At 45.5% G+C, this 14,809-nt stretch overlaps 2 protein-coding genes across 2 annotated transcripts in view; one reads left to right on the forward strand and one right to left on the reverse strand.

The window, feature by feature from the left end:
• Positions 1 to 300: 300 nt before the first annotated feature.
• The window catches only part of LOC104588564 (Tetratricopeptide repeat (TPR)-like superfamily protein), a 36,471-nt gene continuing 21,962 nt past the window's right edge, over positions 301 to 14,809 (reverse strand). Inside the window, exons 3-4 of the transcript XR_016076083.1 lie at positions 837 to 931; positions 301 to 558 (exon numbers count right to left, since the gene is read on the reverse strand). The gene's annotated coding sequence lies outside the window, so the exon portion shown is untranslated. The remainder of the gene's footprint in view (positions 559 to 836; positions 932 to 14,809) is intronic.
• On the forward strand, positions 10,963 to 13,930 carry LOC148791671 (uncharacterized). The gene is made up of 4 exons (XM_088888283.1): positions 10,963 to 11,034; positions 11,136 to 12,544; positions 12,754 to 13,000; positions 13,121 to 13,930. The coding sequence occupies exons 1-4, from the start codon at positions 10,963 to 10,965 to the stop codon at positions 13,928 to 13,930; spliced, it is 2,538 nt and encodes an 845-aa protein (XP_088744409.1).

A 14,809-nucleotide genomic window follows, 5' to 3' on the forward strand; every position in this document is an offset into this window, starting at 1 on the left:
AGATCCATGAGAATGTAAAAAATCCACAAATCAAAGTGTACAAGACAACTATATTTTAATTACTAAATGAATTATTCCATATCTTATTGTTTTACTATTGTATATTATAAAAAACAAAGTCAACTTAATCTTAAATTCTTAATATGATTCCTAATCATTATGTAACTTCTTAAAATTAATACTGTGAAGTAAGTTTTGTAGATAATATATTTTTTTCAATAAATAATAAATATGTTGTTATTTATTGCAAATTGACAAGTAGTTAATCTACAAAATTACATAATTCTATTTTTCCATTAGAATTTCTAAGGTACATGTTACAAAGTTGATAGAAGCAATGATATGATAGTAACCGTCTAATGAAGTTAGAGCAGTAAATCTGTGATGGTCAAGTTTAATCTGCAAAATAAGAAGATAGAATACTTATTGGCAATAGCTGAGGCACGATAGACGTTCAGTGAAGGTACAGCTCTCAACCTTGACATTGTGTGCCTTGATAGCCCAAAGCAACGAATCAAATCATTACATATGCCCAACCTTTTTCCATTATATAGCACTCTACAAAACAATGAAAATGACCAATATAACTTCAGTCATCTTCTTCCCTACAAAAGTATTGATAAACAAAGAAAACAGAATATTTTAGCTCCCTTCAGCCCCCAAGACTACATACAAGATGCATATATTAATGGATTCCTACACATACTCAAGCTTTCCATAAACCAGACAATACAGTGCATTTCTGAAGACTAAGGACACATGTTGGGATCTCGATGGACAACCACAAAGGTTTAGAAAGTAGAAGAAAGAAAATAATGCTAGTAGAGATGAGATACCTTAAGTGAATCCACTTGACAGAATGCTCCCACTGCTTCATCATCCTCTAGTGACAGAGTGAGACCATCTCCTTCATGGTTCCATTTTTGTTTATCTAAGAAAAAGGAATTATTAATGTCATGCCTCATATATTTTCCATCTACGTTGCATGTTCCAAAGTTTTCCACCAATCTTATATCTATTACTAGTACAACAAAGTGGTTGAATTGTTCCATAACTTTCTTTCCTTTTCATTATGCATCAGATATTGTGTCACTATCTCCTGGATGTTCTCTATCAACTTACTATTATGTCACTATCTCCTGTTACATCAATTAGATCGATCCATTTGTATTGTCCAGTTTGTGGCATAGAGACTTGAACCAATTATCATTTGTCATTAAAATTATTATTTACTTCTTAGTTCAAGTCAACTAAGATGCTTCAGTGGATATGTGAGGTGTGATAATTGTCAAAACATTGTAGAATCACATTCTCCAAATAGTAATGGAAGTCCTATTATGTTTTTCTACTTGTACGAAGCATATAGTGGTAAACCACCATTTTATACGGGAGAAAGTTCTCAATGGACAAATTTATACTCCATGTCTCCATTACATTATGACCTAGTTATAATTGGCCGGCATCCCTATTAAAGGTGTAGCAAAATTATGTCTACAAGAGCAGCAAGTTAGGCACGATAAATACCTTTGCTCCAACTTGAGGGGGATTGTTGAGATGTAAACGAGTAAAGATATTATTGAGATTTCTTCTTGCAACTTCTTATTCTCTTGTATTTGTCACTATCCTTCTTTAGAAGGCATTGCCCTGTCTTTTTCACATAATTGAAAATACAATGTGGGAGGGTGTGGGGCACAAATATTCCCAACCCATTCTCCCATTTTTTCTTCCCCTCGTCTCTGCATATTTCACTTTCTTGAAAAAATCTGGTCATACAATAAATGCAACAGCAAAAACTAACCCAACATTCTCACACTAGTCAGCCCAATAGAATCTCTAGTATGTGAGAAGAATTGATGGACAATGAGAATCTGTACAGCCACAAGTATTATCCTCAAAAAAGTTTACAGCCAAAAAGGAAGAAGAAAAATCATTCTCCTTAAAGTGAGCTCTAAATGATAATCACTGCCTTAGAGCCTCAATAATGACATTAGTCACTCTTTCACAGGGATATTTTTCTGCTCAAAAACCCAAGAATTCCTTTCTATTTCGACTGCTGCTACAGTAGTCCGAATAGGAAGAGGAGAAGAAGAAGAAGAAGAGGAAGAGAAGAAGAGGGGTCAGTCGAAAATCTGATGGTTGACCCATTCAGTCGACCCCCTTAATCTATATTAGCTTCTAATCATGTTTACAAAGACAGAAATGCCCTTACTTAAGTGTGGGGCAGAGTAACTCTAATAACACAGCCACATAAGCAAGTTACTTAATAAACAGAAGAAGACTAAACTACCCCTATTCGACACATCTTAACACTCCCCCTCAAGCTGGAGAATATATGTCATATAATCCCAGCTTGTTACATAGATAGTTCACTTTCCCTGAGCTTAGAGCTTTTGTAAACAAGTCTGTCCACTGGTCATTGGAGCTCACATGTTCTGTATTTATCTCTCCGGCAAGAACCTTCCCTCTCACAAAGTGGCAATCAACCTCTATGTGCTTTGTTCTCTCATGAAAGACAGGATTGGAAGAGATATGGAGTGCAGCTTGATTGTCACAGTACAATTTCATAGGTTTATCCATGTGAAACCCAATTTCTTGTAGAAGATTCCTCAGCCACACTAATTCACAGGTAGTGTGAGCCATGGCCCTATATTCGGCTTCAGCACTGCTTCTGGCTACAACCGTCTGCTTTTTACTCTTCCATGTCACAAGGTTTCCTCCCAGAAATGTGCAATAGCCTGTAGTAGATCTTCTGTCACTCACTGAGCCTACCCAGTCTGCATCTGTATACCCAACTACTTCAAGTTTTCCTCCTGGTTTATACAATAGCCCACGGCCTGGAGCTCCTTTCAGATACCTCACAATTCTAAGGACTGCATCCCAATGAGGTATACGAGGGTTCTGCATGAATTGGCTCACCACACTGACTGCAAAGGAGATGTCGGGTCTCGTGATAGTCAGATAGTTCAGCTTTCCCACTAGTCGTCTATACCTTTCAGGATCTTCAAATACTTCTCCTGTATCACTGCTCAACTTAACATTTGGTTCCATAGGGGTCTCAGCCGGTTTTGCACCTAACAGTCCTGTTTCTTCCAATAGATCAAGGACATATTTCTTTTGACACAGATTCACACCTTGTTTTGACCTGGCAACCTCAATTCCCAAGAAATACTTTAATGTTCCAAGGTCCTTTGTTTGAAAATGATTTTGCAGAAATGCCTTTAGTTTGCCAATCCCCAATTTATCACTACCAGTGATGACAATATCATCCACATAGACCACTAATAAAATCTTCCCAGTTTCTGAGTCATAGCTGAACACGGAGTGATCAACCTGGCATTGCTTCATTCCAAAACTCTTCACCACTTCACTGAACTTCCCAAACCAAGCACGTGGAGATTGCTTCAACCCATAAATTGCTTTCTTCAGCTTGCACACCTTACCACCCTCCCCCTGAGCAACAAACCCAGGTGGTTGCTCCATATATACCTCCTCCTCTAGATCACCATGAAGGAAGGCATTCTTTATGTCAAGTTGAAGGAGAGGCCAATCATACATAACTGCTAAAGAAATTAGAACACGAATGGAACCAATTTTAGCCACCGGAGAGAATGTCTCCATATAGTCCACACCATACGACTGTGAGTAACCTTTAGCAACAAGTTTGGCCTTCAGGCGCTCCACACTACCATATGGCAAGTATTTCACAGTATACACCCATTTACAGCCCACAGCATGCTTCCCAAGTGGGAGAGTAGTGAGTTTCCACGTTTGAGTATGTTGAAGAGCAGAAAGTTCCTTCTCCATTGCCCGCCGCCATCCAGGTGAACTAAGAGCTTGTTGAACATTGTTAGGTATGGAAATAGAAGACAAAAGTGAAACAAACTGGCGATGTGAGGTAGAAAGACGAGATAATGAAACAAAATTGGAAATGGAATGGAGTGTAGAACTACGTTTACCTTTCCGTAAGGCAATGGGTAGGTCAAGATCTGAAGGTTCAGCAATAGGAGCCATGAGAGGATCCGCAGACGAGGTAGAAGTAGGAGGGGCCGGTGTCGTTCGACGTGTATACACTTGTCGGATCGGTGGTCGTTCAGTGGTGACCTGCACTGGATGAGGAGATGAGTCTACTCCAACAACAGCCTCTGGAACTAAATCACTGATAGGAAGAGGAAGAGGAGGTAAGGGTGAGGACAAGGGTGCTTCAGGACGGGAGAAGAAGGGAACAGACTCAAAAAAGGTGACATCAGGGCAGACATAGCACTTTCGGGCAATGGGATTATAACACTTGTACCCTTTTTGAGTCCGAGAGTAGCCAAGGAAGACACATTTAATTGAGCGTGCATCTAGCTTGTCTATTCCAGGACTCAGATTATGAACAAAGCACACACAACCAAAGACACGAGGAGTTAATGGAAACGGAGATAAAGTGGGAAACAAGATGGAGAAGGGTGACCGACCATGAAGAATAAAAGAGGGTATCCGATTAATGAGAAAACATGCAGTGAGTACAGCATCACTCCAAAACCGTTTAGGAACATTCATGTGGTGAAGCATAGACCGAGCAATTTCAAGAAGATGACGATTCTTCCATTCAGCCACCCCATTTTGTTGAGGGGTGAAAGCACATGATGTCTGATGAATAATGCCATGCTGTTCTAAATACTGTTGAAATGCAGCAAGAAAATATTCACGACCATTATCTGAACGGAGAACTTTGATTGGAACACCAAATTGTGTACGTATTTCAGCATGAAATTTTTGAAAAATGGAAAATAATTCACTTCTTTCTTTCATTAAGTAAATCCATGTCATTCTTGAACAATCATCAATAAAGGAGACAAAATACTTGTACCCATTGTAAGACTCAATTTTGATTGGACCCCAAACATCTGAATGAACCAAAGAAAAAGGACTCAACATGCGACTCTCAACTCTCGGACTAAAGGACACACAACGGTGTTTACCAAACTGACATGACTCACATTGTAAAACTGACAACTGACTCAATGATGGAACCAACATCTTGAGAACCTTGAGAGATGGATGTCCCAGTCGACAATGCCATTGTAGAGGAGTAAGGGAGGTCTGAAGTGCAATTGAAGATCCACCGCCGTCAAGGTAATACAATCCACCAGCTTCATGCCCCCCACCAATCTTCTTCCCCGTCTTGAGATCCTGAAAAACACAAGTGGAAGGAAAGAAGGTAACAGAACAGTTAAGAGCTTTGGTTATTTTACTGACAGACATAAGATTGAATGGAAACTTAGGTACATATAAAACAGATGATAAGGGGACAGAAACCAAGTCAACATTACCAACACCACAAATGGGAGATGAGGACCCATTGGCAAGTGTAACAGTTTGTGATGTGGAGGTTTCAGAAAGAGAAGAGAACACACCTGGAGTCCCGGTCATATGATCTGAGGCTCCAGAGTCAATAATCCAGGAAGGAGTTTTAGATGACATGCAAGCAATACCTGATTGGGCATATGTGGCAGTGGTATGTTGTGAAGTAGTTTGAAGGAACCGTTCATACTCATCACGCGGAACACTCACCATCTCCCTCCCAGAAGTAGATGTAGATGTGGGAGGTGTTCGGTCTGCCAGTTTACTATCACTAATAGCAACATCGCCTGCTACAGCATGATTAGCCCATTTAGAGGGAGGGCCATGTAGGTCATAACAGAAATTCACTATGTGTCCATCCCTACCACAATGAGTACATTTCCTTGTAGAATTATTTTTTCCTCTACCACGGCCTCCCCCTGAATCACGGCCACCCCGACCAATCATGGAATTGCCACGGCCCCCTCTGGAATGACCTCCCCCTCTTGTACTATGTCCACCACCTCTAGCTGTCACAAGTGCTGATCTATCATACTGTGTGGGGTTCTCTGTCTGGCCCAAAGAAATTCTACGAAGTCTTGAGAATACTTCCTCAAGTGATGGAAGAGTAGAGCCCCCCAATATTTGAGCTCTAATTGGTTCATATTCTGACTTCAGCCCCACTAAAAATCTTGTAACATCAAGTTGCTCCTTTTGCTGTTGCTGAACTTGAATATCTGAAGTAAGGGGATGATAGACATTGAGTTCATTCCTTATATTCTTCATGCAGGCATAGTACTCTTCTAGTGTTTTGGTTCCTTGTTGTAGATCAAAGTACTCCTGATACAACTGATATACTCTTGTTGTGTTGTCTTGTCCAGAATATAGCTTCTTAGCATGCTCCCATATATCCTTAGCCGTATCAAGGAACATGAAGTTGGCACTGATTTTGGGTTCCATACTATTCCACAGCCAAGTCATGATTTGAGCATCTTCTTGTTCCCAATCATCAAACCCTGGAGAGTCAACCGGTGGCTTCTCATCTCTTACATGCTTTACTTTCTTCTTTGCCTTGAGAAAAACTTCCACTGATTTAGCCCATGGAACATAGTTCTCTCCATTTAGCTTAATTGAGGTCATTTGTACCCCTAGGTAGTCGGAGGAAATTACTACACTAGGTTTCTGATCATTGTAGCCATCTCCTATTGCTGCCATTGTACTCTTTCACAGTTGTCTCTAACTTTACTTCTCAGCTACAAGCTGATTGATGTTGTTCACAGTTTGATATTTCAGCACCTATTGCAGTCTCTAAACACCACAGTGGAAGCACACACTTGTTCTTATTCACACTACTGCTGATTTCACACACTTACGTCCCACATAAGAATCAGTTTACCATTCATTAATCACAAGTAGAGGCCCTCTTACAACCACTCAAGCACCACAACACAGCCAAATCTGCTGCACCCAGTTCAAACTTGTTCAACACACTTAAGAGGCCATTACACAACCACAAGGAGTTCGGCAAGTTCACTGCATTCTACCTTACACCACTCAGCCACTTACAGCAGCCCTAACACCATTCGGCTACTGCACACACAGCTATTCAACAACTTACAGCAGCCCTACACCATTCGGCTACTACACACACAGCCACTCAACAACTCACAGTAGCCCTACACCATTCGGCTACTGCACACACAGCCCTACCTAGGGCAACAATGAACCTAGTTCTCTAGGTTCTACTCAATACTAACAGCTTCTTGTAGGGTTTCTACCCAGAAATATAAGTAACACTAGAAGAAGAGAGAACCGACCTTCCTTTGAGAATATCAATCAACCATTCACTGCTGAAGTTACTTTCCTTGTTGAAGAGAGTTATGCGCAGCAGAGAGACAAGCTGTAATGTTTCTGACCTAGGGCGAACCAGTCCTCTCCATCGACTGACCAGAAACGAAAGTGAAGAGTCACGAACAACACTGAGGTGCTTTACCAACTGACTTAGATCAGGAACCTTGCTCTGATACCATATTTCGACTGCTGCTACAGTAGTCCGAACAGGAAGAGGAGAAGAAGAAGAAGAAGAAGAAGAAGAAGAAGAAGAAGAGGAAGAGAAGAAGAGGGGTCAGTCGAAAATCTGATGGTTGACCCATTCAGTCGACCCCCTTAATCTATATTAGCTTCTAATCATGTTTACAAAGACAGAAATGCCCTTACTTAAGTGTGGGGCAGAGTAACTCTAATAACACAGCCACATAAGCAAGTTACTTAATAAACAGAAGAAGACTAAACTACCCCTATTCGACACATCTTAACACTTTCCATCCAAACAAACCATCATGCGGCCAAGGGTATAGTAGACCAAAAAAACTGCCTTTCCTATCCATTCCAATTACTTTCCAATCCTATAACAAAGCCTGAACAGAACCCAGCATGCATCATTGGTAAGAGATGGCCTTGAAGAAAAAAATTCAAATATTGTAAGTAAAATTGCAGTGAATGAAGAGATGGTTGTAAGACTCTTCCTCCATCCTGCACAAGGGGCAGAGAAGGACCGTTGGATAAAATCCCTTTCTCACTAGCACCTACTCTACTAGAGATTGCTTTCTTCTACTCTAGTTCCTTTTTTTTTTTTTCCTCTACTCTAGTTCCTTTTTCTTCAATTCTTTCTTCTAGAACTAATGGGATCACTTCTTCCTGAGAGGGCTGCTTTTGCTGACAAGGGTCCTACGTTTGGGAATTTAGGTCCCCTGCCCCAGTTTTATCAAAATCTTAGCTAAAGCAGAAAGCTTCTCTAGGATTAGGTTCAAAATTCAGTCCCTTTCTTCTTCAATATCATTACCCAGAAAACCTCAACACTAGGGCCTATGGCATCACAATAGTAAGCATTATGTTCAAGAGAGGCTCTGACTGGATCTGCACCAAAAGGGAATGCAAGGTTAGAAGAAAACTCATCCTTGTCAAGTAAACCCTAATTGGAGTAAAGAAAAAGAACAGGGGTTGGAGACTCCCTTCTTCAAATTGGAGTAAGCCTTCTTTTGTTCAAGGTCTGCTAGAAATTCATCCTGGTCGAGTAAACCCTAATACACATCAGTTGATTATTCTTCCTGTGCTTTACTAAGAGGATGATACAAGCGACCAACATGAAGAAGGCATGCCTGGTTCACATGGATCCCATGCACATCTTCACATGGATCAACGGCCTAAGATAACCATCCGAAAAGCCAGTAAGGTTTTCAGGTTTGATTTCCATGCACATGATTTCGTTAGAGAGATTGTCGAGTCATCAAAAATCCTGTCTTTTCTGTAACTGAATTCCGTTGTATATCTTTAAATAGTTGGGTAGTAATCCAATAGAGGGAGAAAAAGTTAACCAATTCCTTTCCCTTCCGTATCCTGGAACCTACCTCACGCTCGAAGTGAAGCAATTATCCCTCCTCGTATCACTGGTGCTTTCATTGTTCCTCCCTTCCGCCATGGCTGAACAGGTCGCTACTGGTGTCCAAACACGCTACAAGGTGCTCAAAGAATCCATTGCAGACCTGCAAGCCTTTCGTACCTCCACCAAATCCCAACTCGAAATAATCCAAGCTACCTTGAATAAGCTTGTGTTGCGTGTTGCGACTTCCCCATTCCGATAAAACCAGTATCGCCATCAACCCGCTATCGTCATCGTCTCCAAACTTTCTACCCCTTCTTCAGCCATTACCATCCGCCCCCTCCGTTGTGAGATTTGCCATTTTGACAGCTCTAATCCCCACAATTGGATCTTCCAAGCCGAACGATATGTCTACTTCCATCATACTCCTGATGAGCATTCTTTTACATGACCGGTCAGGCTTTGAGTTGGTTCCAATGGATACATAGGAATTGGCAGCTCTTTACCTGGAAGAACCTCACAATAGCCATCGAAGAAAGATTTGGTCCATCCTCCTTTGTCAACCACGAAGCCTCCTTGTTCAAGCTCACCCAAACCTCTACCGTCTCTGAATACCAGTCTCAATTTGAGACCATCTCCATCAGGATCGACGGGTTGCCTGCTACAACCATTTTGAATTGTTTCCTCTTGGGTCTTAAACCAGAGATTCAGAGAGAGCTGTCATGAAGCCTGCCTCAATCTCATCGGCTAATGCATTGCAAAGCTGATCGAAGATAAGCTTCAGCATTGTCCACCTCCAAGCCACCCTCCTTCCACCACCCCTCAACCACTGCCGAATTTTCCACCGTCACCATCCATAGCTCTACTCCCTTCCACCAACTCTACTCTGACCAAACCTTCCCCACCACCTTCCCACAAACCACTGTTGTTGACCTCCTCCACCTCCGAAACTTCCCCAGCATATCTGTCGTCTTACCCCAACAGAGCAGCAAGCCCATTGCGCACAAGGATTGTGCTTCAATTACGACGAGAAATACCGCCCAGGACACCGTTGTAAGTCACCGCAACTCCTTATTCTCCCAGATGATGAAACCGAACCTCTAGACCCTGATTCCTCTGATACTTCCCCTCTGGTTCATCTAGATTCACCTCTCCCCGAATTTTCCCTCAGTGCGCTATGTGGCAGTGATTCCCCACGCACCTTTCACCTACAAGGTACCATCAACGATCACCCAATTTCCATCTTAGTAGATATGGGTAGCACCCATAATTTCCTCCATCCCCGAGTTGCTTCCTTCCTCCACTTACCAATCAAACCATCTGGATTTTCATCAGTTACGGTAGGAAACGATGAACATCTTACCTGTGCTGGAAAATGCTCATCGATTTCTTTGACGATTCAACAATTTCAATTCTCAGTCGAATTCCATTTACTTCCCATCTCTGGTTCCGATGCTGTCCTCAGAATCCAATTGTTAGAAACTCTTGGTCCCGTTACGACGGACCATACGGCCCTCACCATGTCCTTCCATCTCCTAGGGAACTAGATCAAACTACATGGCATCACTTCTCCTTCTAGTCCCACCTTGATTTCTCACAATCAGCTCTGTCGATTGGTTTCAACCAACGCAGCTGTTATGGACACGACTCCCGGCAACACGCTGCATCGCAACCACAGGCAGCAGCGCGCACAGCAGTGCGCCCCAGCGTGCCGCGACACAGGCGGCACACACCGCCCATCAGCGTGCTGCGGCACAGGCGGCACGCACCGCGGTACAGTCTGCCAGCCGCCCGGCAGCAGCATGCACCGCACGGCAGCAGCACTCGGCAGCAACACGCACCGCACAGCAGCGGCATGCACCACACGGCAGCAGCACGCACCTCACAGCAGCAGCAAGGTGGGTCGCGCGCGCCAACGTAGAGCGGGGCCCACATGCCAGCTGTACCTTTCCCTTATCCCCTATTTTTGTGTTTCCCTTAGAAGTAGGAGTTTGAGTTTCGATAGAAGTTTAAGTTGCGATAAGAGAGGGATTACCTTAGCCGAATACAAGAAGGAAACCCTCCTGTAATCTCCTATTTAAGGAGCTGATTTATTCAATAAAGGTATCAAATTTTCAGTCAAGAAGAGAACAAGGAGAGTTAGGTGATCTCTTGAACAAATCACCCCTCAGTCCTCCATCATAGGGTCAACTCGCAAAGGGAAGGCAAGGGGAAGGCAAGGAGTTTTCCCAGCAAACTGCCCCGTGACGAGATCCGTCATGGGCGACATGGAGCAGCTATCGACCAGGGCTCACGAGCTGGAACACCGTCTCGTGGAAAATCACGCGGAGGTAAGGGAAGTTAAAGAGGGCGTCAGGGAACTTCGACGTCTACTAGAGTTATACTTCTCCACCAGAGAAGGGAGCCCTGAAGGGGCAGCCACTCATCACAGCTGCCGCCCAGATCGAGCAGAGGGCTCGGTGAGCGACAGAGTGACACACCAACAACAGCAATCATACCCAAATACAATCGTTTGGAGTTCCCCTCATACAGCGGCAACGGTGACCCACTTGGATGGCTGTACCGCTATGAGCAATTCTTCCGCAATCAACGCACGGAAGAGAAGGACAAGGTCAGCCTGGCAGCATTCCACTTGGCCGATGAAGCACAGCTCTGGTTCTACCGAGTGGAGCAGGAGGAACCAGGCCTTAGTTGGGGCCAGTTCAAGTTGTATTGCCTCCTCCGGTTCGGGCCCCCATTAACGAGCAACCCCTTGGGGGAGCTCATTAACCTCAAGCAGACCGGGACAGTCACGGATTCTCAGCGGCAGTTTCAGACCCTTCTCGCCAGAGCCTCTTCGGTTCGGCCATACCAGCAGGTGGATATGTTCACAACCGGCCTATCGGAACCTCTGAGGGTTGATGTGGAGATGCAGAGCCCACCCAACTTGGTCACAACAATGAATCTGGCCCGAGCGTTCGAGCACAAGCTGCAGATCAGCCAAGGGTCATCCAGCATAGGGCGTCCCGCAACGACTTGGGTGAACCCAAGATCTACCATAGGAGGGCCTTCAATGGCCGCCAATAGGGAACAACGCCCTTTCACCAACAACACCACCCAAGCTGCAACTAGCATGGGTAGCAGCACGACAGCACCTCCCATCAGACGCTTATCCAGGGCCGAGATGGCAGAGCGTCGAGCCAAGGGCCAATGCTTCAACTGTGACGAGTTGTACTCAGTCGGCCACCGTTGCAAGCGGTTATTCTGCCTCCTAGTAGATGAGCTGGAGGAGGAAGAAGAGAAACAGGTGGCACAAGAACCCAAGATCTCCCTCCATGCCATCACTGGAGTCCAAAACTCCCAAACCATGCAGCTGCAGGCCCAAGTGGCAGGAAAACAGGTACGGATTCTGGTTGACTCAGGGAGCACCCACAACTTCATCAGCAAGCAGGTTGCGCTCCGACTGAAGCTACCAATGGAAGACAGGTCGCGGCTCCAGGTGGCTGTAGCAAATGGGGAGAGAATTCACAGTCCAGGGATCTGCCGAAGCGTCCAAATCCAGGTGGATTCTGAACCCTTCCTCGCAGATCTATTTGTACTGACCTTAGACGAGTTCGACATAGTGTTGGGGATTAAGTGGCTCATCACCCTCGGCCCCATCCTATGGGATTTCAGCGCCTTGACCATGACATTTGACTTGCATGGGAAGCGGGTCACCTGGAAAGGGACCAAGATGAGAGCAAGGAAACCACAGGTGCATACTCTCCATGGCGACGCCTTGCACATCGCGGAGATGGAGAGGCTTCTTGCCGACTTTTCAGACGTGTTCTCAGAACCTAGGGGCCTTCCACTTGGCCGATCGTGTGACCATCGGATCCCATTAATACCAGGGCAGGACCCGTCGTCGTGAGGTCGTACCGCTACCCGCACCTACAGAAGGACGAGATAGAGAGGCAGTGTGCAGAGATGCTGGAATAGGGAATCATACGCCTCAGCCGCTCTCCATTCTCTTCACCAGTCTTGTTGGTGCCAAAGCAAGACGGCACCTGGAGATTTTGTGTGGACTACAGGGAGCTCAATAGTAGAACCGTCAAGGACAAGTTTCCGATCCCGGTGGTAGACGAATTGCTAGATGAGCTCCACAGGTCTCAGTACTTTTCTAAGTTGGATCTCAGGTCAGGTTACTTCCAGGTCCGAATGGCCCCTAAAGATGTGGAGAAAACAGCCTTCCGGACGCATCACGACCACTTTGAATTCCTGGTCATGCCTTTTGGTCTCACCAATGCCCCATCTACATTCCAGGCCCTGATGAACGAGGTATTTCGGCCCCACCTCCGCAGGTTCGTCCTAGTATTTTTCGACGATATCTTGATTTACAGTACTTCATGGGTGGAGCACGTTTGTCACCTAAGGACAGTTCTGGAGCTTCTGCGATAGCACAAGCTCTTCCTAAAACGAACCAAGTGCTCCTTTGGAAAGCTGCAGGTCCGTTACCTAGGCCATATAGTCAGCAGGAAAGGAGTCTCGGTAGATAATTCCAAGATTCATGCCATCCGGGAGTGGCCCAAGCCGCAGACCATCAGGGCTCTTCGCGGGTTCTTGGGGCTCACGGGATACTACCGCAAATTTGTAAGGAACTATGGACTCCTGGCGGCCCCATTGACCAAGATGTTGAAGAAGAATGCATTTCAATGGGATGAAGCAGCTAACACCGCCTTCACAAACCTAAGGGACGCACTCTCCACTACCCCCGTGCTGCAACTACCAAACTTTGAGCAAGAATTTACGGTAGAATGTGATGCGTCTGGCATAGGCATCAGAGCAGTACTACAACAGAAAGGGCACCCCATAGCCTTCTTTAGCCGCAAACTAGCAGATCGGCACCTCAAGCTATCGGCCTACGAGCGCGAACTGATCGGACTGGCCAAGGCCGTCCAGCACTGGAGGCCGTATTTGTGGGGCAGACCCTTCATTGTCAAGACAGACCACTACAGCCTCAAATACCTTCTAGAACAGCGGCTTACTACTCCACCCCAACAGCACTGGGCAAGCAAACTGCTAGGATTTGACTTCCACGTAGACCACAAGGTGGGAGCCTCCAATCGGGCCGTTGATGCGCTGTCCAAGCGAGAAGAGGACACAGCGCACCTCTGCGTGGTCTCCCAGCCCCGCGTGACCCTACTGGAGGACCTAAGGAGCGTGTTGCTCCAATCACCCACGTGGAGAGACCTGATGCAAGAGTTATAGTCGGGCACAACCAAACCAAATTGGACCATCCACGAGGGACTTGCGTTGTACAAAGGAAGGGTATATCTCTTAACCGATTGTCCCTTGATTCCAGCTATCCTCGCTAGCATCCACAACGCCACCCATGAAGGGGTGCAGAAGACGTTACACCGCGTCCGTGCAGACTTTCATTGGCATGGTATGCGAGGCTCGGTCAGGGATTTCATCCAGAACTGCTCCGTATGTCAGCAACAAAAGTGGGAGAACTTACACCCAACAGGACTCCTGCAGCCCCTTGCACTCCCAACACAGATCTTGGCCGATATCTCTATGGACTTCGTTGAAGGCTTGCCTAAGGTCGGAGGGAAATTCATCTTATTCGTAGTGGTGGACCGCTTCTCAAAATATGCTCATTTCATTCCATTGTCCCACCCCTACAACGCAGTTTCTGTGGTCCACGCCTTTTTCACACGCATCTTCCGCCTACATGGGCTGCCCGAGACCATCGTTAGTGATAGGGATGCAATGCAGTCTTCACCAGCACCTTCTAGAAGGAGCTGTTCAGATTACAGAGCACGATCCTAGCCTTTTCCTCCGCCTATCATCCATAGACGGACAGGCAAACGGAGGTTGTCAATCGCACCATAGAAATGTACCTCCGTTGCTTTGTGGGGGACCAACCACGACGCTGGGTGGACTGCCTTCCTTGGGCCGAATACTGCTACAACACATCTTACCACTCGTCCCTCGGCATGACTCCCTTCCGCGTGGTGTATGGGTGAGACCCTCCTCGTCTTCTCTCCTACAAACTGGGTTCAACACGGTTGGAAGAAGTAGACCGTAGCCTCCAAGACCGCGATGCCCTACTGGCTGAAGTCTCCTTACGGTTGCAGCAGGCAC

Source organism: Nelumbo nucifera, chromosome 5 (genome assembly GCF_055504915.1).
Source record: "Nelumbo nucifera cultivar China Antique chromosome 5, China Antique-T2T, whole genome shotgun sequence".
NCBI classification, from domain to species: domain Eukaryota; kingdom Viridiplantae; phylum Streptophyta; class Magnoliopsida; order Proteales; family Nelumbonaceae; genus Nelumbo; species Nelumbo nucifera.

Excerpts from the sequence above, each read along its gene's own strand:
- LOC148791671 (XM_088888283.1), top strand. The coding sequence starts at position 10,963 with ATGGGCGACATGGAGCAGCTATCGACCAGGGCTCACGAGCTGGAACAC. Across the intron at positions 12,545-12,753 it reads GGCCTTCCACTTGGCCGATC|GGAGCTCAATAGTAGAACCG; the intron begins GTGTGACCATCG and ends TGTGGACTACAG. Across the intron at positions 13,001-13,120 it reads TCCAGGCCCTGATGAACGAG|CACAAGCTCTTCCTAAAACG; the intron begins GTATTTCGGCCC and ends CTTCTGCGATAG.